Consider the following 27,155-nt stretch of genomic DNA (forward strand, 5'->3'; position numbering starts at 1 on the left):
CAATTTCTGAGGACTCTATGAAATAAATTTACCTTTAGTATTTTCATAAATTATACCATGAAATGTATTCAAAAATGGATATTAATGTATTTTCTCTTAAAAAATGTTTTCTCAGTAATTCTGAAGATTCTGTTGCTCAACTTAGTTTAAGAGATTCATAAACAACCTGCAGGGGTGACTACATTTCTTTCCAGAGAGACTACATATTCTGTTAAAGAAACATACCCAGATGCTGTCCTCTTGACGATACTGTTTCCAGTTCCTGCCGCTATCACTGAACATCAGGAGGTAGCTGGTCACCCAGTTGGAGCTCCCATATCCCCCTTGGGTGGCCACAGCAGTGATCTCCATTCTCTCTCCAAGGTCAATCTGCAACCACTGGTACTTGTTTGAGACAAGTGGAGACCAGCCACCAGCTCCTTTGGTGAAAACAGAGACAAGAGAAAATCGGCAAAGAATTAGTTAAAAATCTGTTAGTGGATAACAATTGCCAGTAAGACCGTATTCCTCTATGGAACTTAAGAAAGTCAAGTTTCCGAACTATGAAACTACTCATATTGCAGAAAGATATAGAAAATCAAGAATTTAGTGTAAATGGATAGAGCCCATGATAATTACATCCATTTCTAGGTGTTATAACCTCCTGACACTGCAAAGAACTAAGAGTCTCATTGAATGTTTAAGGAGCTTAATTCGACAGGTGGACATTCACGTCAACACTTGGAAATAGCCTGTTTACTGCCCACGTACGTGACTGCATAACAATTGGTCTTCAATCATAGTTCACACTATGGTGGAACTAGAAAACTACCTTTGATGTCTGATCATGTAGACTCCTTAGAAAAAGAAGTACAGCATTAAGCCTGAGAATACAAAAACAGTCAAAGATAGTCCCTACCCTCTCTGTATTTATAGCCTTATAGGAGGAACAGACATTGAAAAGCATGTGTGAAACACAACCTGTTTCAAAACACAACATGAAAAATGTTAACAGTGAGGGCCGTCCTGGTGGTGTAGTGGTTAAGTTCGAACCTTCTGCTTTGGCAGCCCAGTGTTCATGGGTTTGGATCCCAGGCACGGACCTACACATTGCTCATAAAGCCATGCTGTGACAACAACCCACATACAAAACAGAAGAAGACTGCACAGATGTTAGCTCAGAGACAATCTTCCTCAAGCAAAAAGAGGAAGATTGGCAACAGATGTTAGCTCAGGGCAAATCTTCCTCACCAAAAATAAAATAAAAATGTTAATGGTGAGGTGTGTGCAGGGAACAATAACACAATAAATGATGGAGAGTTCTATCCAGGGGTAGGTTGGAGCCAGCTTGCAACAGTGTGTGAAGAGATTAAATTTTCAGGAATTTTGCAAGCCAATTGTTAAACACAGCCATCTTTGCAACTGGTCATCATGGGAGTATTTAAACCGCAGAAATTGACCATCTCTACAAGTCAATGCCTGCCCCCAACCTAGCCAGTTTACCAACACACTGCTGGTTCTATGCTATCTGGGAAGGGAGAGGATGGTGGTGGGTGAGAGGATGGAGGAGTGGAGAATCGTGGAAAAGATCAGAAAGCAAGTCGTGCTTGAGCACTCAGAAGTGAAAAATAGAAGCTTGCTATATATTCAAGGAAGAATGGGTAGAGCAGAATTGATCATGTTTGTTTTATCCAACACACACCAAAAAATTATATATGGGACTACTGTATGTCTTGTTAAGACGTTTCATTCTTCCAGTTTAATATGGTAATATTTTATTTGGGGAATTTATTTACTTTAAGTAATATTGACATTGCCAACTGTGTAAGTAATATATAACTACTGTAAACATCATGAAATAGGGCTTGACACATTCTTGAATCCATAATTATCTCATACTCAATACTATTAAAATGAAACATCTATTACATAACACCCCAAATAAAAATATTAATATATGTTTTCTTTCTCCTATTCTTTTGCCATCCACCTTGAGGCTCTGATAAGGTCTGACGTTTTAGACAGAAATTACCATTCATTTATATACAGTTTTTATTCAAGCATTATTCCTGACATCTGTGCCCTATTTCATAAAACCTCAAGTACAGGCTCCAGTGTAAAGAGACGTCCAATAAATGTTTGCTAATATGGTGTGGCACATACCATTGTGGAACCTACAAGGACAGCATCTGTGTTAACAACTGTTTTATAAGATTTAAAAATTCTTTTGACAGCAGACACAACACAGTGACACTCTGATAGATGAAAGGCAAAATTTTTGGTTACTTACAGCTCCAAAAAAGAGAAGGCTACCAGGGAGAGCCATACAGAGAGATGCACCCATGGAAAGGGTGATAAGTTGAAGCTGTAGGGGCTGGCCCAGTGGCATAGTGTTAAGTTTGTGTGCTCCGCTTCGGCGGCCTGGGGTTTGCAGGTTCGGATCCTGGGAGCAGACCTACACACTGCTTATCAAGCCATGCTGTGGCAGGTGTCCCACATATAAAGTAGAGGAAGGTAGGCATGGATATTAGCCCAGGGCCAATCTCCCTCAGCAAAAACAGCAAGATTGGCAACAGACGTTAGCTCAGGGCTAATCTTCCTCACAAAAAAAAAGTTGAAGCGGTAGGGACAGCTTATCCACAGTAAGTAGGGTAAGGTTAGCCAGGTTTTGCAGGCTCCCCGTGGACTGGCTAATTTGAAGGAGTTCCAGGGCGTAGGGGCTGTCCCCAGTTGTCTGGTACCTGACTCTTAACCCTAAATGGTTAGCCACTTAGGGTTGATGAGTGCATGATGGGAGTGGTGAATGGGTAAATATTTCCCTCCACTGTCCTATCTAATCTTACTATTCTGCCTCAGGGCCTATCAAAAGTTTGGACATTCCATACTTCTTAAAGCCATCTATAGATTCAATGCAATCCCTATCAAAGTTCCAACAACACTTTTCACAGAAATAGAACAAAGAATCCTAAAATTTATATGGAACAACAAAAGACCCTGAATAGCTAAAGGAATCCTGAGAAAAAAGAACAAAGCTGGAGGAAAGTGAAATAAGTCAGAGGGAGAAGGTCAAATACCGCATGATTTCCTTCATTAAGTAGTAGATAATAACAACAATAAACAAACACATAGGGACTTAGATTGGATTGGTGGTTACCAGTGGGGAAGGGGAGAGGGAGGAGGGTGAAAGGGATAATTGGGTACATGTGTGTGGTGATGGGTTGTAATTAGTATTTTGGTGGTGAACATGATGTAATCTATGCAGAAATAGAAGTACAATGATGTACACCTGAAATTTTTACAATGTTATAAACCAATGTTACTGCAATAAACAAAAAATTAAAAAAAAAAAAAAGAACAAAGCTGGAGGTATCACACTCCCTGACTTCAAAATATACTACAAAGCTATAGTAACCAAAACAGCATGGTACTGGCACAAAAACAGACACACAGATCAGTGGAATAGAATCGAAAGCCCAGAAATAAACCCACACATCTATGGACAGCTAATCTTTGACAAAGGAGCCAAGAACATACAATGGGGAAAAGAAAGTCTCTTCAACAAATGGTGTTGGGAAAACTGGATAGCCATATGCAAAAAAATGAAAGTAGATCCTTACCTTACACCATACACAAAAATTAACTCCAAATGGATTAAAGACTTGAATGTAAGACCTGAAACTGTGAAAGTTCTAGAAGAAAACATAGGCAGTACGCTCTTCGACATCGGTCTTAGCAACATCTTTTCAAACACCACATCTGACCGGGCAAGAGAAACAATAGAAAAAATAAACAAATGGGACTACATCAAACTAAAAAGCTTCTGCACAGCAAAGGAAACCATCAACAAAACGAAAAGACAACCTAACAATTGGGAGAAGATATTTGCAAACCATACATCTGATAAGGGCTTAATCTCCAAAATATATAAAGAACTCATGCATCTCAACAACAAAAAAACTACCAACCCAATTAAAAAATGGGCAAAAGACCTGAACAGACATTTCTGCAGAGAAGATATACAGATGGCCAACAGACACATGAAAAGATGTTCAAAATCACTAACTGAGAAATGGAAATCAAAACTACAATGAGATATCACCTGACGCCCGTCAGAATGGCTATAATTAACAAGACAGGAAACAACATGTGTTGGAGAGGATGTGGAGAGAAGGGAACTCTCATACACTGCTGGTGGGAGTGCAAACTGGTGCAGCCACTATGGAAAACAGTATGGAGATTCCTCAAAAAATCACGGATAGAACTACCATGTGATCCAGCTATTCCACTGTTGGGTATTTATCCAAAGAACTTGAAAACACCAATTTGTAAAGGTACATGCACCCCTGTGTTCATTGCAGTGTTATTCACAATAGCCAAGACTTGGAAGCAACCTAAGTGCCCATCAAGGGACGAATGGATAAAGAAGCTGTGGTATATATACACAATGGAATACTACTCAGCCATAAGAAACGATGATATCCAGCCATTTGTGACAACATGGATGGACGTTGAGGGTATAATGCAAAGTGAAATAAGTCAGAGGGAGAAGGTCAAATACCGTATGATTTCCTTCATTAAGTAGTAGATAATAACAACAACAAACAAACACATAGGGACAGAGATTGGATTGGTGGTTACCAGAGGGGAAGGGGGGAGGGAGGAGGGTGAAAGGGATAATTCGGCACATGTGTGAGGTGAGGGATTATAATTAGTATTTGGGTGGTGAACATGATGTAATCTATGCAGAAATAGAAGGATAATGATGTACACCTGAAACTTTTACAATGTTATAAACCAATGTTACTGCAATAAACAACAAATTTAAAAAAAAAAAAAGTTTGGACATTGAGGAGCGTCCCAGTGGCGTAGTGCTTAAGTTCGTGCACTCTGCTTCTTCGGTGGCCCGAGGTTCACAGGTTCGGATCCCCTTCTCAGACCAATGCACCACTTGTCAAGCCATGCTGTGGCGGTGTCCCATATAAAGTGGAGGAAGATAGGGACGGACGTTAGCCCAGGGCCAGTCTTCCTCAGTAAAAGGAGGAGGATTGGCATCAGATGTTAGCTCAGGGCTAATCTTACACACACACACACACACAAAAAAAAAAAGTTTAGACACTGAGAGTCCTGTGGGTCCTGATCTTAACCAAGTATCCTTGGTCCTCTTAGGGCACAACTGCTTATCTCTCTGTATTTTTATCATTTTTTTATATAGAAAAGTTGGAAAACAGTGAATAAAGTGCCCCCAGCCAGCCACCATCTTGACTTGACATTTCCACGTCTGGAATTTTCTCTATTTCAGCTCACAGCTCTGAGGAAATGCTGGTTATTTTGCTTCTTGCTCTTTGTAGTTAATTTTCATGGTCTGAAGTTGGTAATGAGGATATCTTTTTTCAACACAGAATTTCATAATATTTCTCTGGCATTTTGACACTCCTTTATAGACCAGGATTTAAAAAGTGAACACATGAGAGAAGCCCAGTGAGGAATAAAGAATCAGCATGATCCTAGTGAGTTACAATTGGCTCATCAATTCTCATCAGGAGAAAGAGGAACCTCTCATGACCGCTCCCTCTGCCCAGCATCACTCACCGTTACAGCCGCGCTAACCGATTTGAAACAGTCGCAGTTAATTGACCTTGAATGTTTCAATTTCTCACCTGTGGTGAAAAGGTACTACTGATATGCAAATTAAGGCTTATCATTAACGGGGTACACCAATAAAGTAATGGAAATTCAGATGCTCCCAGGCTTTACCGAGTCATTTCAGCTGGATAAGTCGGCCGCAGGGAATCCAGACACCCCTACAGGGTTTTAAGCTGCACGGTTCTGCAGATGCACGTGGTATAAGTGTGTGACGGGGTGTTATGCTTGTTCTAATTTTAAAAGAAATGTGGAATAGTGATGTGGAACATGCAAACATCCAGATATAGATGCAGACAGATATATAGAATTTGGCACACTTAGGGAATGCCAGCTTATGATGATAGGTAGGGACAATAGTGACAGGAAATAAATTTGCAACTGAAGCTGAGGTTAGACTACACCAGCCGTACGGCCACCGCCAAACCACCTAGCCTTCTGGAGACATACTACTGTCATATTTACTTTTTTAATGGAGGTGATGGCTAACTCTGGCAAATTGTAAACTCTGAATAACTATGAAATAAAATATAATGAATTCTTAATTGTATTTATTAACTAAAACTTTCAGCTGCTGGTCAAGTATTACTCATCCTTAATGATGCTTTTAATATGCCGATATATTCAACACCACAGGAGACCAATACTTATAGACCAAAGACCACCTTTTCATAACCCCATCTCTTCCATGGTTACTGACAACTTACCCCACAAGACGAAACAAGAGTCTTGCCCCTCCATTTATTTTCTTCCCCATATCCAGTCTTCCTCTCCCAATCTACCCTCCGTTTCCTCCTGCCTTGGCCTCGTCACTGAGATTTAACATAATAAAGTGTCACATAGCTTTTCAAACAGAAGCATTTCTTGAATCTTCATATCATCGCCTGAAAACTCACATTTAAAAATAAAAATCTTCCCCATTGATGAGACTTTTAAATTAAATGTCGTCGCGTTGCTATAAGCATTAAATTTAAAAAGCATGTTAAGTGCCTATTGATTTCTCTCAGACACAGCAAGCATGTGAGTATGTGGTAGTTACTTTTTGAATTATAAAACAATTTTTATTGCTACTGACTCTAAACAAAGAGTTATGATCAAGTAAAGTTGAGCTTTGAAAAAGTTGAGTTACTGAATGACCACAAAGCACAGTGTCTCTTGTATCTGTTGCCTACCACTTTTAAACATGAGATTCCTAAGGAACTTCCTTCTGTAACAGATGTTGCTGTGAATTGTCAAAAAAGAAAAGCAAACTAAAAATCATCTAGTGCCTATTGTATTCTACATACTAGTACCATACTAAAGTTAATTATTAAAATTATCTAATGAGATGAAATATGTTTTAACATCTCTTCTTTTTAAATAAAACTTTAAAAAAAAGATTTACAGAGGCTAAGTAAATTTTCCCAATATTATAAAAATTATTTTAGTGCAGATGAGAAATTACTTACTGTTAAAATAATTTTAATCTGTGTGAGGATCTCATTTTAAAATCATCTCCTTTTCAATTCTTTACCCCTGAAATAATTACACAACTATCATTGCCCTGTAGTGGTATATCTTATCCCAAGAAAATATCCAAATAATTTATTCAGTGTTATTTAAATATAAATAAATGGCTGATTGAATTATGTTTAAGACTCACATATTCTGCCGCTAGATATCACCAATATTTAGTTCTGGTCATGGAGGCACATCTTACAATTTCAGAGAAGTGAAAAGAAAAATTGAAGAAAAAATACTCTTGGTTGAAGCCTTAAAATATAGAAAAGAATCATTTCTATCCCCTACTAACATTAAAAATGTCATGACTGCCATTCCCAGTGGTCATCAGTGAAAGTGATGAGTTATAGAGTTTGTCAACTTTGTAAAGGTAGGAACTACACAGAAAGGGGGAGTCATATTTCTTTCTCAGGATTTAAAGCATAGAAGGACACAGATGTTCAAAGACACAAAACACAAGTGAGCATAGTCGAATGACAGTGCCAGCCACCATCAGGGCATCTACGTTTCTAGAAAATAATTGGCTTAATTAAAATTGTCATAGAAGGGTTTCTTTCTAAGATAATTACTTTTTTTTCACATGTGATTTCATCTAGATTTCCCCAAGAGTCTAAGTTTGCCCGGATCATTTTGATCTTGACATTAAATTACAATAATGTAAGGAAACGAAAAGAACATCATGCCAGTATTTGTTTGGCTCCCTTAAATGGTTTGCAGTGTCCCGGGGCCACCATTTAGAACCTTTAAAGCTTTTTATTTTTACCAGTGTAGTTCTTTTTGCTGGCAGAAAACATGACTCTATTGATGGAGTGTGCCTTGCTGCTCTTTTCCCATGTACTGTCCTGAACCATGGCTTTGCCTCCCCTGGTCAAAGTGACTGTTACAGGAAGGGACAGGTCACCTGAGCCAAACCAGTGGAGCAATTTCAAGATTTTGTTGGGACTATTGGAGAAGAGATTCTCTTTTCTGCTGTGATGCTGAAAAGATGGGATTTAGGCATCCAGCTGTGGGAGCTATTGTTGTGGAAAGCCTGCCAAGTGAAGACAACATGGAGGGAAGCCGAGTTGAGAGATGAAGTGAGACCAAGTTCTGACGGCTTGGTCAGCACCCATAGGTCCAGCTGTGCCTGAGTGCATTCCCTGTGCTTCCCCGCAACAGGAGCCATTAGTCAGCCCCTGCCACTCGTGCTGAACCTACTCAGAGCCACTGCTTCAGCAATTCTCCTCTCTCTCCTGCTTTATTATTTTTTTCTCTTCAATGGATCAGTCCCATCAATGTACAAGCATGCGGTTGTTTCTCCTATTTTAAAAGAAAAAAAGTTTCTCTTGACCCCCTGTATTTTTTTTTCTGCTTTTTATATTAACATTCTTCAAATAAGATGTCCACACTCACTCTTTCCAATTTTTCTCATCTCATTCTCTCTTGGGCCAACTCCAATTAGATTTTCACTCCATACCACTCAACTGAAACTGCTCTTGTCAAGATTGCCAAAGAACTCCATGTTACTTCCATGTTACTAAATCAAATGGTCAGATTTTAGTCTTCCTATTATTTGGCTCATCAGCGACATCTGATACCTTGGACTACACCCGATGCACTGATATACTTGGTTCACTTAGTTTCCACAAAAGCTCATGTTCTTAATTTTCTTTCCTAGCTTATTGGCTGCTCCTTCTCAGTCTCCATTGCTGGTGCGTCCTTTTATCTTTTATCATCTCTTAAGGTTGAGATGCTCTGGGGCTCAGTCCTTCATCTTGCTTCACACCAATGGGTGAATGTAGATAGAAAAAAAGCAGGGCAAAGGACTCATGGATTTAAATATTACCTATGTGCCAATAATTCCCTAATTTATATTTCCACCCCGCACCTCTTCCCTGAACTCCAGACTTATATATTCAACCCCTTACTTAATATCTTTAACACGTCCTGAACCAAACTCCCGTTCTTCCCCCAAATCCTACTCTATTCACACTCTTTCTCAACCCAGTTTATGACAATTCCATCCTTCCAGTTTCTCAAGGGGGAAAAAAATGGAGTCATGTTTGACTCCTCTTTCTCTCTCACCATACTACCAAACCAACAGAAGATGCCGTTGGTGCTCCTCGTCTCTCCAGAATCAGACTCTCTCTCCCCCTTCACTGGTACTCCTTGGGTTCAGCCACATTATTCTAGCCTGAATTCTTGCAATAGCCACCTAACAAGTCTCTCTGCTTCTACCTTTGCTCACTGAGACTACTCTCTACACAACAGGCTTAAAATATCACTCCTGTGCTCAAAACCCTGAAGTAACTCTTAATTTTACACAGAGGGAAAGACAAAGTCATTGCTATATGGCCTACAGAGTCCTGTATGATCTGCTCCCTTACACCATGCCCACCCCATGTCTGACCTCCTGCCCTCTTCTTCCCAGCCCACTCCCTTCCATCCACAATGGCCTCCTTGAGGTTCTCTGGGCAAACACCAGTCATTCTCCCATCTCCCTGCCCATCCTTTGTTATCATTTCTGCCTAGAATGCTCTTCTCTGAGATACACTGGACTACCATCTTTGCCACCTTCAAGTCTTTGCTCAAATCTGATCCCTCTCATAAAGGCTTGCATCTCCTGACCTCCCCTATTAAAATTTCTTCCACCCAGCAATCCTGCTCCCATTTGTCTTACCCTAAACCACTTTTTCATTTTTTGACAGAAATTGACATCTCTATACACAGCATATGATTTTCTTACTTATTATTTTTATTGCTTTATCCTTCATCTTGCCCTATTGGAATACAAGCTCAATGAGGCCAGAAGTCTTTGCCTGTTTTGTTCACTGATAGATCCTAAGTGTCTAGCAGACCGCCTGACACATAGTAGGTGCTTAATAAATATTGACTGCATAAAGGAATGAGATAAACCTGTGGCCACATGAGGATAACAGACTGTGTAAATTCCTACACCAAACGAGCACCAAAGCTGGAACTGGAGCCAAACTAAACAAAAGCTAATAAAATAGAGGCTAATAGAGAGGGTAACACAGAAGCTAATGAAAGAAAGAACTAATAAAATCAAAGGACTCTTTTCTCTGCAGCACTGTATTTTCAACGAGGTTTTCAAACAGAAAAGCTCAAGAATTTGGCTGACATGCACACGCACACACACACACACACACACACTTGACTGCCAACTGCCTCGGAGTTATACAGTTTAATCACATGTAAACTACACATCCTAGATGTATTTATTGCTTTGTTTTGGGATTTTTGATATAATAAAAAAAGAGATGCTTTTCACTTCATTTCCCCAGAAAGGTTCTAAATTAATAACACCTCACTCAGTTCTCTCAGGTTTTAGTCCTTTGCCGTTGATCAATTCTCCCTCACGGCAAATTGGCAGACTGACTTTCAGTCCTACTTCCTGTATTGCCAGATCAAACATTTCTGAAATCTTTAATAATTCAGTGGATTGAAAAGTAAATATTTATACCCTTTCTCTGTTCAGGCATTTTGATTTGTATATTTGATTTGCAAATTTTGTGACAGCCAAATTTCCTCTGGAAGGCTAAAATAAAGTTACAAAAACACCAAATTCCGTGCCAGCAAGTTTTACTTCACTCAAATCAGTAGTTTTGTAAAAACGACTTTCAGCACATGATGTCTAGAAATTCAGACGATAATCAGGACTTGCCCACGTTTTGCTTTCCAAGCCCATGACAATATTTTTCTAAAAGTTTCGATTTAGATCTATTACAGTGAGGCAGGTCATTCCAGTCAATGACATCATGCATCAGAAAGAGCACTCTGACAACATCTCAGAGGTTTAAAAACCATTTTTTGCTTCCGTACCTTCTTTTTTTTATCTTCCCCAGCCAGACGGAGATGATAAGCTGTCATGAGCCAAATGTCCTCATATTACTCCTTCTGGGTCAACAAACAGAAGTCACTCTCTTGTACCCAACAGACATTATTTCCACATAATGATTAGAAAAGGCAGCATTAGTAGGGCACAGTATATCAAAACGGTACAAGATGCAAAACCAATCCCAAACATTTGATTGATTAAATCATTTAATATTTTCCCAATTTTTAAAAATGCTAAAACATATTAATATAGCATCAGGTTCCCAATTAATGAGATATATTTACCTCTAGCCTTAGATATTTGTTGAATTTAGTCTTGAACATGCATACTTTATTTAATTCCATGATTTATTCCTTTTTAAATGTTATTTCATTGTGGAAATTTTTATTTTAGGCAGTCAATGTGAAAAATTATTAGTGATGCTTGTGGCCAAGACGACCTTAATGTTCCCCAGAGCTTGACTAAGCTTTAGACAGGTTTCTTCCCGACTACAGGCCCCTGACTTCCCTTTTCTTAGAGCATTTAATTTAGGAAACTTGCAATTGTAAATTATTTCTCTGCCTCTTGAGATGTAAATCTTCATCAAGCCTCTTTCCAGTTTTACCATCCGGCAATGTCTTTCTCAAAGACCTGGAGTCATCCCTTTGAAGTGTAATCATTAAGGAAGACAGAGCCCCTATCTCCCAGTCTCTGTGGGAGGGTAGGAGCCTAACTTCCATAAGCACCAACTAGCAAACACAAATGGCCTAATCATATTGACCAAGATCCCCCTGAACATTCTCTAGTACTTTTCTACTAGCTCAGCCCAGTGCTTAAAAACTCTCCCACCTTTTGTTTCAACAGAGTTGAGTTCAGTCTCTCTCCCCTCTTGCAATAGTCTTGACCCCCATTGCTGTAGTATTGAATAGTCTTTCTTGTCTATTTAACTCAATCCAGTGCAGTTTTTCTTTGGTAGGAGATAATTGTAGTGTCTTTTTATTACAATTTTTTCAGTTTTTTCATTTTTCTGCCTAATGAAACATATTCCCCAGAAATCATTCCATAATCAGAGTCTAGGAGAAGAAGATAAAGAACAATGCTTAGAAGTGAATGAGGGTCTAACCGGAAGCTAACCAGAGGGATTCTTCATGGCAGTGACAGTACCCAAAGACTACCATGCATCGCTCCACTTATTAACAAAAAGAAGATCACAGCCATCTCCAGGGCATCAGAATAGCAACAAGAAGTGTTACGGGGGCCAGCCAGCAAACAGTGATGGCCTTTGCCAAGAGAATGGTCAAAGGAAGAGATCAGCCACTAAAACTGGCAGTGTAAGTCAACCAACATGGACCAACCCAACCACACTCAGCAGATATCACTGACCTGGGACATAATGATCCAACCAATGACCTTGTGCTGGACACCAACACAACAACCAACATATGCCAGGGGAGCCCCCCACCCAACTGTGCCATGTATCATCCAAGTTCCTCATGTGCCAATGGCCATTCTGGAAAAGAAGAAAGACTGGGAAATCAGAAAGTGTGAGTATTTACTTGGAAGAGACTGATACAGCCAAAGGAAGATAGACACTACACCCAGCAGAAGCTAGGGGGCTTGAAGTGATCTGACATGTGGGCACTTATGGGAAACAGTCTCTGGGCTGAAAAGCAAGTAGGGTGTCTCCAACTGTAAAACAATACTCACAGCTGATAAAGTTTTGACAATACTGAAAACTACGTGGTGTTTCCATGTTATTCCTCAATTACTAACATAGCCTCCAGAGTTAAGAGCTTTGAAACTGGCCTGAGAAATCAGATCAACTAATATTTCAGAGCTGAATGATCAATGTACTGTAGTATCTTTGTATTTGTTTGTGTGCCTGATATCCCAAAAGCTGCTGATTATGCATTTTATATAAATTATGATTTTGATTGCCCAAAACAATGCAATCTGCATGTGTGTATAGGTGGTCAACCAGAATCAACACATCCATCCAAGTCAAAAAATATTCTGCCATATGTGTAGCATTGATACAGTCATGTTTGCATTCCAGAGCAAAATCACTCAACATTCTTTGGGTATCATAATGATTTCTGGTACAAATGAGACAGAAATAAGCAAAAAGAATTACATATATATATATACACACACATAATCTACTGGCCTTAATAGATACAATGTTCTACTATAGCATGGTGGAGTGGGATACAGAGTGTCCTGTCTAAAGCCAGCAGGAGGTATAATATTCCCCTGTGCACACATTCAATTCTAGAAATGCTTTTACTTGCAGACCCTTTTCCTACACAAGTGAATTACTTCCTCTAACATCCGAGCACCCTAGCCAGCTCCATCCGGCTCCTGGCCAACATACAAATAGAGGAGCACACAAGGGTTATAATTTTATGAAAAATATAGGTAAAAAATATGCTCCTATGAGATTTATGTCAAAATTGTGATAGATTACCATTAATTTTGCCAGAGATTGACATACAATTAGGCTTTTAAAATTTATCCTCAATTATTACATGTGTTTTAAGCAATTTCTTTACCTCATTATATAAAACAAATCAAGTTTCAACATATTTGATTTGGGGATATTATATTGTGCTAAAATGGTAAAGAGTACAAATAGATGTAAATGAACAAACCATTGGTGGGTGATTTTTCCAATCTAGAAACTTTTATTTATTAATCTGATTTTAACCTATGGTTACAATTTGTAATTTTGCTATTATATCTCCTTAACTGAGAAATAAATACCTTCTAAAATTATATACCACTAATTACTCTGTATTAGAAAGAGTAGGGAAATATTTCTCTGGCTTCACCAAGATAAAAATCATCTTATTTGGAGGGAGCTTGATCAAGTCTGTCAGGATGTGAAAGGTGGGGAAGTGTGGGCAGGAGAAGAAAAAACACATCATTTTGCTCTGTATATCTCCATCTTATTTCTATTTGTAATGCATAGTGGAAAGTTCTAAATTGTCCGTTTGACAAAAAGAAAGTCTCACAAAGCAACTTCATTTCCACTCAAACCAGTGAGGCCTTTCATAGGACTGTCAGGCCACCTATCATAGTTCATGGTTCCCAGTGGATATTGATCCACTGAGTCATAATAAAGTACTGCTTCCAGCTGAGAATGAGAGTTAATGCAAACATTTTCTGGATCAGAAAAGACGGACAAAAAAAAATAGGTCATGCTTCTGCCCAGCCAATTTCAAACTGCTTCTGGCAATACTATGACTGTCACCCACACCTCTGCATCTTCCTACACACTCTTACCACAGAGGAGAATGTGGCAACTGAAAAACAGTATCGTAGAAGAAGCAGCCCAATGCATGCTCATGATGACAGCTACAATAATTGTAAAAAGCAAATACTTCTGATAAGCAAAATGGAAGATCAATTACCAGCAAGGATGATTATGAATTTGCAATTGTTATAGCTTTTACTATATCCTTTTTCTGAAAATAAAGGTCAATATATTGTTGCTGTTTGGAATGGACCTTCAGAGTTCAGAGTTTTGTATTTTAATTTTAAAAATTACCAAAGAAAAGGGGCCAGCCCCATGGTGTAATGGTTAAGTTCAGCACACTCTGCTTCAGTGGCCTGGTTTCACGTGTTCAGATCCCGGGCACAGACCTACACCACTCATTGGCCATGCTGTGGTGGTGACCTACATACAAAATAGAGGAAGATTGGCATAGATGTTAGCTCAGGGCCAATCTTCCTCAAAAAAAAAAAATTACCATGAGAGAAAAAAATATTTTTTTTTTAAATTAATATAAATAGATAAATGGGGCCGAAAGAAACTTTTGGAGGTGGTGAATAAGTTTTTGGCCTTGATTATGGTGGTGGTTTCATGGGTGTATATTTATCTCCAAGTTCAAGTTGTAAACATTAAATATGCACAGTTTCTTGAATATCCCTCATACCTCAAAAAAGTGGTTTAAAAATTAGCAATTTGTAATTTTAGGAAATATGAACGCAGTATTTCCAGAGTTAACCAAGAGTAATAATCAAACACAAATGTCAAGAACTTTATATTTTTATTTAAAGGCATCAATTTTTCCTTCAACAGATGCATAACTGAGTAGAAGAATATTGTGTTGTGTTATGCACCCTTCTTAAAATTTTTAAAGTCTATCATTTTTGCAAAATTACATGCAAGCCTGGATACAAACTTCCTAGCATTTTATGCTCCTTTATATAAAAATGGGAAAGACACTGTGATGGTACGGACATTACATTTAAGGGGAATTCTCAGATGATCTACAAGTAGAGTTTCAATAATGAATTCATGATTTACACGATTCTTGAGGGATGATGCTTTCAAAAAAAGAACAGCTTTTTACTTGGTCTTTTTCTTAACTTCTCTGGTCAGCCCTTTTTGGCATCTTTCATAGAGTCCCTTTTCTCTACTTTTTGTTTAAAAGCTAACACAACTCTCCTCTCCTTGTACTTTATATTCTCAGTGGTCTACGCTCCCCATGCCTATGGCTAATGACTAATTTTTTGTTTTTAGATGATGAAGCCCGAATCTTTATTTTTAGCTCTGACGTTCCTTTGAAATCCGTATCCCAAATCCTGAACGCTTCCTATGTATCTATTCATGGATGCCCTATAGATATCTCACACTCAACATTCCAAAAATGGATGCCTTACCTCCTGTCAAAACCAGATGGCCACATCATTCCAATCTTCAAGTCACTCAGACGAAAATCTTAAAATCATTTCTAATTATTCTCTTTCAACATAAAAACAGAACTTTCTATATGTATAGAAACTGCCAAATCTGGTCAATGTTACCTCCAAGGTGATTTTCATTGTAGCTTTTGCCTTTTTATAATCCCTGCCTTAGTTTGAGCCCTAAAGTATTTCAACCACTTGGTTAAAAATTTATTTTCTGTATTTATCTGTTAGTTGCTGGGGACGTAATTTTGAATTGAGTAAATGAAAAATGAAAAGACAGGAAAGCATTTGAGAGATCTTAGTGAAGTAGAGTTGGCAGGACTTGGTGGCCTGTGGATGGCCCTTTAGATATTCGATGTGGGGAGGACAAAGACAAGCTTGGAAAGTCAAAGATGATAGCTTAGAAGACTTCCTGGATGGCGGTGCTGAGAGTAAAGAGTCATTAGTGGAAGGGAAATTGAAAAGATGTAAAACTGAAGGAACAGAAATCCTGAGGAAGTACAAAAGATTGAGGATACTTCAAGTGATTCACTGTAGAACAGAGTGGGCAGCTCTTCCAGGGCTATGAGAATGAAGGCAGCAAGGCCAGTGGGATTGGGATACCTTTATAGGCTTTGGAGAAGACAGGAAATTGGCCTGTCTTCCTAGAAACAAGCCTACCCTGCCTAGAAATCTTCAGTATGTGCCTCCAAATAACCAATCTGTTTTTGCCATTACTCCCAGAGTTGTTTTGGCAAAATTAGGTTGAATAATTTTTCTCCTGGTAACAAAGGGCATCCTTTATGGGATGGCATTTAACGCAACTTCAATCTGGCACTGGAGCCTCAGAAAACAGTGCATTTTTCTATGAAGTCTATTCTCATTCTCTGCAATTTCATTTCAAATACATGTATTCCTAAGCCTTTCACTCAGCCAGGTCTTTCCTCCACCTCTCAGCTGCAGTTCAAATAACACCCCTCCCACAATCTAGCTTGTTACATATAAGAACCTTGTAATATGAAAGAATGGAGTTTATCTATGTTTGTTAAATTAATAACTAAGAATCAAATTCCATATCAGAATACCATTGTCATATTTGAATCCAACCCTGTAAAAACTTTTGTGAGCTGGTCAGACATAAAAGTGAGGCTTGTCATTAGCTGAACTGTTAATATTCTAATATGGCCAAACTCGGGGCCATAGAAATAGATCAGATTCTGAGATAACTTCAGGTCAAAGGGCTGTAAGAGTTTTGCTTTCTAGTAACAAAGTAAAACGACAGGCCTTTTTAATGAGCAAAGTCGACATTTCAAAGGATCCTAAACTCTCTTTTTGCCGTTTCTTTTATAAGAAATAGTTCTGATTAATTTCCATCAATTTTTTTTGGAGTATCTGAAATATGTCTTGAATTGCAATGAATAAATGAATATTTGTGGAATATTGATTTAACAAAGGGTCTTAACATGATTAAATATCTTAAAATTTAAATTACTGTGGTTTGTGTATAGATTACAAAGTGGTTAGATTTTATGTTTTTGAACAATCTAAACCCTATTAACAAACTCTCCTCATACATTTTCAAAATGGGAAGAAGGCAGAAACGAGGTTAAAAATTGAATCAAGGAGGTGCTATGAAATTTAGGACATTTCTAATTCTTAATATAAACTATGGAAGCACAAGAAACTAGAAGGTTATGAAATATCACCTTCTTTAAAATCCCTAAATGCCATCCCTCCTAAGAAACAATACAGAATTTATCTCCCTAACCACATAGACTGGTTATGGTTTTCAGTACTAGATCACACACAAACTTTCCAAACAGAGAAAACTACTGGATACAAGGAATTGTCAATATCCTCTAATCACCATCACTAATACCCACAACTTACATTTTAAAAACCTGAACCAAAACGTGATCAATACATCCATCAGTACACACATAATCAAAAGAAATGCTAGGAATGACTCTGGATCTGCCGCTATAAATAGAAATAGCCTATGTATTCTACAAGGAACTAAGTGCCTCATCGTCCTAACTCATTTGATTCTCACGATAAGCCTCTGTGATGGAAACTAGTATTTTTCCTAATTTACACATGAAGAGACTGAGGCAAAGGGAGGTAGAGTCACTCGCGAAAGGTCACAGAGCTGTAGTAAAATCAGGCGAAACCCTGAACACAGTTTGAGTCCAGAGTCTGTTATTCATCACATCTGATGTGGCTTCCACCTGCAGGGAGTTTATCTTTTATGAAAGAATAAGATGACACATCAGCAGGTGATGCATATTACATGAGGAAATGAAACAGAATATCCACTAAAGAAGTTTAGGATACAGACAGCACTACTGGCTGAGTGATTACGGAAACTAACATTTCCTTTAGGTTCTAGGGCCGGATTTCAAAAGGTCAGAATGAAAGGCTGGAGCCTTCCAGGCAGAGGAACGACATGCCGGCAGACAAACACAAGGCACGTTCTTCAGGACAGCAGTAACTGGACTGAAGGGAGTGAGGGGCCAGTGGTCATTAAGGCAAGAAAGGAGGGTGGGGCCAGATTGTAGAAAGTCTTTCATTCAAAGCTAAAAAAACGACTGTCAAATTTTCAGCATCTGAGGATCACTTAGTGTGTGTTTTGTGTTTGACACACATGTGGATCACCAATTTTATTTTTTGTGAGAAAGACCAGCCCTGAGCTAACATCCGATGCCAATCCTCCTCTTTTTTGCTAAGGAAGACTTGCTCTGAGCTAACATCCGTGCCCATCTTCCTCTACTTTATATGGGACACCGCCACAGCATAGCTTAACAAGCAGTGCGTTGGTGCACGCCCGGGATCCGAACCAGCGAACCCTGGGCCGCCGCAGCGGAGCGCGCACACTTAACCGCTTGTGCCACCAGGCCGGCCCTGAGGGATCACCAATTTTAGATAAATTAATAAAAAAAGAGAGACCATCCACAATTTTAAATGTACAGAATAAACAATATTCTAAGATAACTAATAATATTCATGATTATTCATCTCATTTTATAAGAAGACAGTATTTGCAATCTTTTACCAAGCTATACCCAGCTTGATGATGGATAGTTTGATCTGTATGGGCAGCTCCCATAGCCAGTTGTTTTAACTTCTCACTCTTGATATTTGCTAAATAAAAAAATCTTAACACATATTTATATGTCACTGAGAAAAACAGAAGATGCGCATTGTGAATATACACAATAACATATGGACAGAGGTATGTTTTTAAGCAAGAAAAAATCAAGCACTGGGAACATGTCAAACTCATTTGGTTCAAGTCTTTTACATCACAGTCCAATTTCTGAAAGAAATTCTAATATCTTTTCCCCCAACATCATTACATCTTGGCTCATGAGAGATAAGTCCAGGTAAGCGGTATGCTGGCATGTGTTTAATAACTTGTTCTCTGGGGGTAAAAGTTCTGCTTTACAGCATTTGTCAATTCCTGTGGTGTAAACGCTCCCTCCATGGCAGATTTCAAGCTCCCAACTTGATAATGCTGAGCTGGGAAGAGCTGCTCACAGTGGGCTCTCACAAGCCAGCAGGTTATTGACCAAATCTCAGATAAGCTACTTGAGCAAAGCAGTTGGAATCATATTGCAGTTATAAATTTCTCAGTTACAGCCTCAGGTATGAAAAATGTAATTTTTTTAACTCAATCTAATTTTCTCTCTTGAGCTCCTATTCTGTCTAATGTAGAAAATCAATCTAATCATTTCAGAGGAACTCAGTCCAGTTCATGGATTACTCATTCACTTCACGATTTTATTTCTGTCACCTTCAGCTTCAAAACCTTCAGAGAGCTTCAAACCTGTCTCCCTCCCTGCTGACCCTGGGGGCAGTGGAGAGGGAGACGGCTTCTTGGTCTTCTGCACAGGCAGTGAATGATCCCAACAGTCAAGCAGTTTCTGCTCCTCTCTGCGGTGATGTGTTACAGGTTAGTCCTGATCACAACATTCCGACGTTCTTCCTCTCATCCCAGATGTGACACTGCCCACACCCATCGCTTCACTCCCTAATTTCTGCACTCATTCTTAGTGCCCACAGTAGCTCTTGGTTCTCCTCATATGTCATCTGGGGCTGATGTGGGGTCTTTGCCACACCACTGTCTCTGCATTACAGCAACAGGATGATGTAGTGACTTCTGGGGCAGGCAGTCTCCCCTCCAAGCACCCACTCTAAGCTCACCTTTCACATGCAGGTATCTGAATGTGAATGAAGGGTTTTATAAAGCTCCCTACAAGGGATTTCGAAGGCAGGACTTCAGGGAAAATGATTCTTCACACTTGCTGGCTCATGTATAACCCTCTTCCTTCGTTTCCAATCTCTCCTTCTCTCTTCCCCTCAGCGGGGTATGGAGAAAAGAGATTCCTTGTCCTCTTTCAAATCGCTTATATTTTAGACCTAAAAGGTACTCACTGAACTTTATTCCCAAGCTTTGCAGTGACTCCCTTTCCCCTAAGCATTGAGTGACTTGTGCCTATCTGAGCTGGGAGGGGAGACAAAGGACGAGCAGGGAGATCATGTCCATTTCTACTCCCCACATCATCCCACACATAGGAACAGCCTCTGAGGGAATTATTATCATCATTAAAAATGTCTCTATTTCATCTTGATTACAGGAATTAATGTGCTAACCTTTCCCAACATCAACCAGCGTACTTTAATGTAGAAAAGCAATCCACTTTTTTGCACAATATATTGAAAAGAACTCCTCACCCCACACTTCCCACCAACCTCAGAGATTGGTAAGACTGTAATATTGAGACGTGTTACCAACTGCCAACTCTCCTCTTTGAATAAAGCTTCTGGTGTCTATTCAGTGCTGCCTCGGTCCAGAATTTTGGCATTTTCCAGTCTGCAACATGGCACAGCAAATGATCCAGAATACAAGGAAAAGTGTTTTCTGCTACAGTTGGCTCAGTAGGCTAACAGATTGAAAGGTTGGTGAGTGTTTTGCTCTTATACAGGCAAGAGCAGGATTAAAACTCAGAAACTAAAGTAGTTCTTACACTGAAGAAAGCAGGAGTCTATTAGCATTTTCTCATATTTACTCCTCCACATCCATATTATTAATAATGACATGGGTTTTGCTGTTAAAATCACAACTTTGATGCATATGTAGTTCTATTCTTTTCTATAATAGAAAAAATACATAACATTGACATTAGAAATCACTGGTTTAGTTTCTTTTTGTAATTTGTAACTATTGATATTCTCTATTTGTTGAGACGTTATTCTTCTGACTTCCTTTAGCTCTTTAAAAATATTTAAGAAAGTTGATTTAAAATCTTTGTCTAGTTGGTCCAATATCTTTGCTTTATCTATCCAGTGCTTTTCTAATTTAGATGCTTGTATAAAATCACCACATTCAAATATTCACATATCCCTGCTCATACGTTTTATTCTTCATACTAAAATCATGGTTCCTCCTTATGTTTATGACATCATTCTGAATTTCTATTTCCTACATTTTTCTTTTATGCTTTTATGCATCAATGATGTATCGATCTTTATGTATTTTTACTAATCATAGAATTAATGCCATCTAGTACTAACAGCAAAAGAATAAGTCTAATAAATGTAAGTAATAGCACACAAATTAAGTAAAAATGAATTAGTTAGCAAATGGTAGACAATTCATGAAGTATCTTATAATTTTTGAAAAGTTTGTGACTATTATTTTTAGTCCTTTCTCTTTGGAACTACCAAATTATCTGCTCAACCATGCAGAATATGAGCTGGACTTTAGAAAGCACATTCAAAAACAACCATACATCCGATGGAGGTGGGGTTGAAAGTCGTAAGTGGGCAAAAAAACAAGGTCACCATTGTGCTTTAAAATTTATTCTTATTGAGGAAAGCCTCAAAATTGCAAGATCGGTGATGGATCTATTAAAATAATGTTGTTTAAAAATCAAAGAACTGCATTAGGGGGGTAGCATGGAAAGAAAAAAAGGAGTATAAGAGAGAGAGAGACTGCAAGCCATGAATACACAGAATTTATCTTCTTCAGGAGGAGGGATCAAGGGAGAAATAAAAGGTGATTTTATGAAGTTTAAGCCATGGTGATTAAGATAACCATCATGAACCAGAAAAGAAAAATAACGACAAGGAGAAGCTGTAACTTAAGATACATTGAGCTTTTTTGTGAAGACATCTAGCAGGCAGCTGGAAAATTCCAGCAGGCAGTTGAAAATACAAGAAAGGAGACCGTTAGACACATTTGTCCTCCAGCACAAATGTGGGAGGTGTCTGCACAGGTCTCCTCCTGAGGCCCTAGCAGCAGACCAGCTCATCCAGGGAGGGCATGCCCAATGCCAAGGTCAAGGATGAGGCTCCGGAAAAATCCACAGAAACATTCTCATTTTGGCACAGTCTCTGACCTTGTGTTTCCCTTTTTTTGTTTGTTTGTTTGTGAGGAAGATTAGTCCTGAGCTAAGATCTGTTGCCAACCCTCCTCTTTTTGCTGAGGAAGATTGGCCCTGGGCTAACATCCGTGCCCATCTTCCTCTACTTTATATGGGACGCCGCCACAGCATGGCTTGACAAGCAGTGCGTTGGTGCACGCCCGGGATCCGAACCAGCGAACCCCAGGCCGCCGCAACGGAGTGCGCACACTTAACCACTTGCGCCACTGGGCCGGCCCCTTGTTTTTCATTTTTAAACAGTCAGATAGTTTTATATAGTCTATTAAGTCAGCTATATTTTACATGGCTAATTGTATAGGCAATTTTATATGTGTCTCTTTTATTTTCTATGGTTAATATTTATTATATGTCAATTTTTTAAAAAGAAATTAAAGAAGAAGAGAAAAACAACAAATAACCCTCAAGTCACTTAGATGTGATTTTAGGCAGGCTTTCTACTTAAATTATTAGACCTTTAAGGCTCTGACAATTCCCATGGAGGGAGAAAATCTTTGGTATACAGTCCTATTTGAGATGAAACACAGAGAAGTCCTTATAAAATCGTTTAATTTTTTTCTATCTTTTTTCACGGAGTTACATCTGAAGGAAAACCTTCAAAGGGTTCCAGTTAAAAATCAAGTGAGATAATTTATGGGAACAGATTTTAAATTATAGATAGAACTGAACAACAAAAAAACAAACAACCCAATCAAAAAATGGGCAGAGGAAATGAACAGACACTTCTCCAAAGAAGATATACAGATGGCCAATAGGCACATGAAAAGATGCTCAACATCACTAATCATCAGGGAAATGCAAATCAAAACAACACTAAGATATCACCTCACGCCTGTCAGAATGGCTATAATCACCAAGACAAAAAACAACAAATGTTGGAGAAGATGTGGAGAAACAGGAACCCTCATACACAGCTAGTGGGAATGCAAACTGGTGCAGCCTCTATGGAAAACGGTACGGAGATTCCTCAAAGAATTAAAAATAGAGATGCCCTATGATCCAGCCATCCCACTACTGGGAATCTATCCAACGAACCTGAAATCAACAATCCGAAGAGGCTTATACACCCCTATGTTCATTGCAGCATCATTCACCGTAGCCAAGAAGTGGAAGCAACCTAAGTGTCCCTCGACTGATGATTGGATCAAGAAGATGTGGTATATATATACAATGGAATACTACTCAGCCATAAAAATAGACAAAATCGTCCCATTTCCAGCAACATGGATGGGCCTGGAGGGTATTATGTTAAGTGAAGTAAGCCAGAAAGAGAAAGACAAACACTGTATGATCTCACTCATACGTGGAATATAAACCAACACATGGACGGAGAGAACTGTGTTGTGGTTACCAGGAGCAATGGGGGTGGGGGGTGGGCACAAGGGGTGAAGGGAGACATGTATATGGTGATGGACAAACAAAAATGTGCAACCCAAAATTTCACAATGTTAAAAACTATTAAAACATCAATAAAAAAAATGACAGATAGACAGGTAGATAGACAGACATATAACACATGAAGTGACGTCAGGAGATGGCAGAATAGGAAGTCTCCCGCTCATATCCCCCTCAGTAACAACAACCTGGCAGCCACTCATGGACAAAAGTGCCTTTGCGGGAGCTTTGGGATCCACCGCAGGCTGTGGCAGTCCCGCCTTCCCAGCGACCCACCAGGAGACGCTCCTGACTGTGCCTCTAGAGGTAGGACCACAGATTTCTGTCCGAAAGAAGATACTGAAGCAGCCTGTAACTGGGCTCCAGCCCCTCCCAGCTGCAGTCTGGGAGCGGTTCTGCCCACCCAGGGACCAGGCAGGAGACACACCCCTCCATGGCCCCATGGCAGGCCAGCTGACCTCAGTCCCACTGTAGATCGTGAAGTGGCCCCATAACCTGGCCCCAGACCCTCCCAGCTGCAATCATGGAGCAGTCCTGCCCATCTAGGAGCTTGCCAGAAGACACACACCAGTCCCTGCCCCCAGACATAGGCCCTCAAACCTCGGTCTGACTGAGGATATTGAAGCGGTCCCATCACACAGCTCCGGTCCCCCTTAGCTGTGGTCCAGGAGCAGTCCTGTCCACTAGGGCACATGAAGGGAGACACACCCGCTCATGCCTCCAGAGGTAGGCTCATCTACCTTGATCTGATTGCAGACCCTGAAGTGGCCCTGTGACTTGACTCCAGCCCCTCTCAGCTACTGTGAGAGTAGTCCTGCCCACCCAGAGACCTTGCAGGAGACATGTTCTTCCATGCCCTTGAAGGCAGGCCTGGTGACCTTGGTGTGACTATGGATCCTGAAGCAGCCTTGTGACCCATCTCCAGCCCTGTTCTGTCTCAGTCTGAGGATAGTCGGCCCACCCAAGAATCTGGCAGGAGGCACACTCATCCATGCCCCCAGAGGCAGACCTACAGACCTTGGTCCCAGGTGCGGATCCTAAGGCAGCCCTGTGAATCAGTTCCAGCCCCTCTCAGACACCTCTGGGACCAATCTTGCCTGTCCAGGGACCTGTCCCGTGAAGCTCCTTCAAATGTACGGACAACAACACAAGACTTCATACATCATGAAAAATCAGGCAAACATGACACCACCAAGGACACTTAGTAAACCTCCAGTAACCAACCCCAAAGAACTGAAGATCTACGAATTGCCTGATAAAGAATTCAAAATAATCATCTAAAGAAGCACAATTAGATACAGGAGAAGACAGATAGACAACGAAACAAACTCAGGAAAACAAGGTATGAAGAAAATGAGAAGTTTAACACTTCTAAGCAGCCTTATGAGATGCATCTTAGAACCTTCTACCCTGAGGACAAAAGGGAGATTTTATCCATCAGTTCTCATCCTCTATTGTCAAGGTCAGTCTCACAGGCAGGCAATACTCCTCATATCCCACCATCAGAATTTCTGATGTCCAGTGGATTCCCTGTGGTAGATCATCCCTCATCATCAGGGGAGCCATGGGGCAGGAAGCCACAGGTACATGGTACAGCCCAAGATGAGATTCTGTTATACTTGTGGGAAGCTCAATTTGGTGCTTACCACATTGGCTGGAGAAAGAGATGGGGCTGAGAGGATGTAAGTGTCACCCAAGAGGAGTCCAATATGTAACAGCACATCTTTATTTATAATAGGCTCTAGTATGAGTGAATACAAAAAAGATGGTTTTCACTGCTAGTCTTCCTCACACTTCTGCTCCGTCCTCTTCTAGGAAAGATGCTCAGGATCCTTATGCATCATATCAGACAAGAAAGCTCTAGGCCCTGGCTTTCACGCTTTGTTGATTATGCAACCCACCATGCTTTCGGGGCACATGTACAGTCCAGCCGAGAGCATGCATTCTCATTCAGAGGCCGAGCCTGAGTCCCTTCACACACGTATGCTAATATTTTGTTTAGAGTATTTTGCATTTATATTCATGAGAGAGAGTGGCTTTTAATTTTCCTTTCTTGTTTGTCCTTGACAGAGTTTGGTATCAAGGTTATGTTGGCCTCATAGAATGAATTGGGGAGTATTTTGACTTTTTTTTTCTGTCCTCTGGAAGAAAATGTGTAAGATTAGAGTTATATCTTCCTTAAAAGTGTTTAGAAGAATTCACATTTGAAGGCATTTTAGCCTGGAGTTTTCTTTGTTGAAATGCATGAATGATGGATTTACTATCTTTAACAGACAGAGGAATATTCAAATTTTTTGTTTTATTTCTTGGGAACAATTTTTTAGGTTGTGTTTTCCAATAATTTTGACAATTCATTTAAATTTTCACAATTATTAGCAGGAAGTTTGTTAAAATATCCTCTTATATTTTTGTCATTAATTGTCTGTATTGCATGTTTTCTATTTCATTAAGTAACACACTTTTTTTCCCTGTCCTTTTCCTTACTTTTGGTTTAATCTGTTGTTCTTTTTCTAATTTCTTGAGAAATTGGAGAAGTAGGCAATGGATAGATCACTAATATTTAGCCTTCCTTCTTTCGTAATACGTGCAATTAAGGCTATCAATTTGGTCTAAGCTACAGTTCACAATTTTGACCTATAGTATTTTGTTATCCTTGAGTTAAAATGTTCTCTAATTTCCATTGAGATTTCTTTTTGAGAAGTGTATTAATTAAATTCCACACCTTTCTGGGTTTTTAAGTATTTTTTAATTATTGATTTCTAGCTTAATTCAGCTGTACCCAGGGCACTTACTCTGTATGATTTAAATCCTTTGAGATTTGTTGAAACACTTTTTATGACCCAGAATAAATTTAAGTAAATATTCCAGGTATACAGGATAAGAATGTGTATTCTGCAGTTGTTGGAAGCAGAGTTTTATATATGCTACACATTAAAATACAAATTACATATTTACATATTTTGTCAAATTTGTTACCTTTGCTGTTCAAATCTTCCGTATTTCCACTGATTTTTTTTTTTTTGGCTACTTCTTCAATAAGCTACAGAGAGAGCTATATTAAAAACCCCTCACCACATTTTGTGTTTCAATTTGTATTGTCTATTTCTCCTAGTATTTTTGTCCATTTTTCTTTATATATTTTGAAGCTCTGTTATTTGGTGCAGAAAATGTCAGGTTCACTATATGATATTTCCTTTCTCTCCAGGATTTTTGCCCCTAAAGGCCTGGCTATCTTGGTTTCTCTCAGATATATTCAAGCAGCTAACACTTTCTAGTTGGTTTACTAGTTTATAGAAATGTAGCTAACCGCTATGGGTTGAATGTGTCTCCTCAAAATTCATATGTTGAAGTCCTAACCTCCAACCTGATGGTATCTGATACCTTTTGGAGCTAATTAGGTTTAGATTAAGTCTTGAGAGTGGGACCCTCATGATGAGATTAGTGCCCTTACAAGAAGAGGAAGACAGAAAGCTCTCTTCTTCTCTCTCTCCACGTGCACACACCAAGGAAAAGCCATGTGAACACACAGCCAGAAACTGGTTGGCTACAAGCCAGGAAGCCAGCTTTCACCAGGAATAGAATCTACTGATATCTTGATCTTGGACTTCTCAGCCTCCAGAACTGTGAGAAATAAATGTCTACTGTTTAAACCATCCAGTCCATGGTATTTTGTTATAGCAGCCTAAGCTGACTAAGACACTAACTTT

The 27,155-nt window shown here is 39.4% G+C and overlaps 1 protein-coding gene across 1 annotated transcript in view; it reads right to left on the reverse strand.

Annotated features, from left to right (window-relative positions):
• The window catches only part of CNTNAP4 (contactin associated protein family member 4), a 234,948-nt gene that overhangs the window by 164,728 nt on the left and 43,065 nt on the right, over positions 1-27,155 (reverse strand). Inside the window, exon 3 of the mRNA XM_004437095.3 lies at positions 226-419. Within this exon, the coding sequence (XP_004437152.2) occupies positions 226-419 (194 nt within the window). The remainder of the gene's footprint in view (positions 1-225; positions 420-27,155) is intronic.

The sequence above is a fragment of the Ceratotherium simum genome, chromosome 30 (assembly GCF_057802395.1).
Source record: "Ceratotherium simum simum isolate JZ-2026a chromosome 30, ASM5780239v1, whole genome shotgun sequence".
Classification (NCBI taxonomy): Eukaryota; Metazoa; Chordata; class Mammalia; order Perissodactyla; family Rhinocerotidae; genus Ceratotherium; species Ceratotherium simum.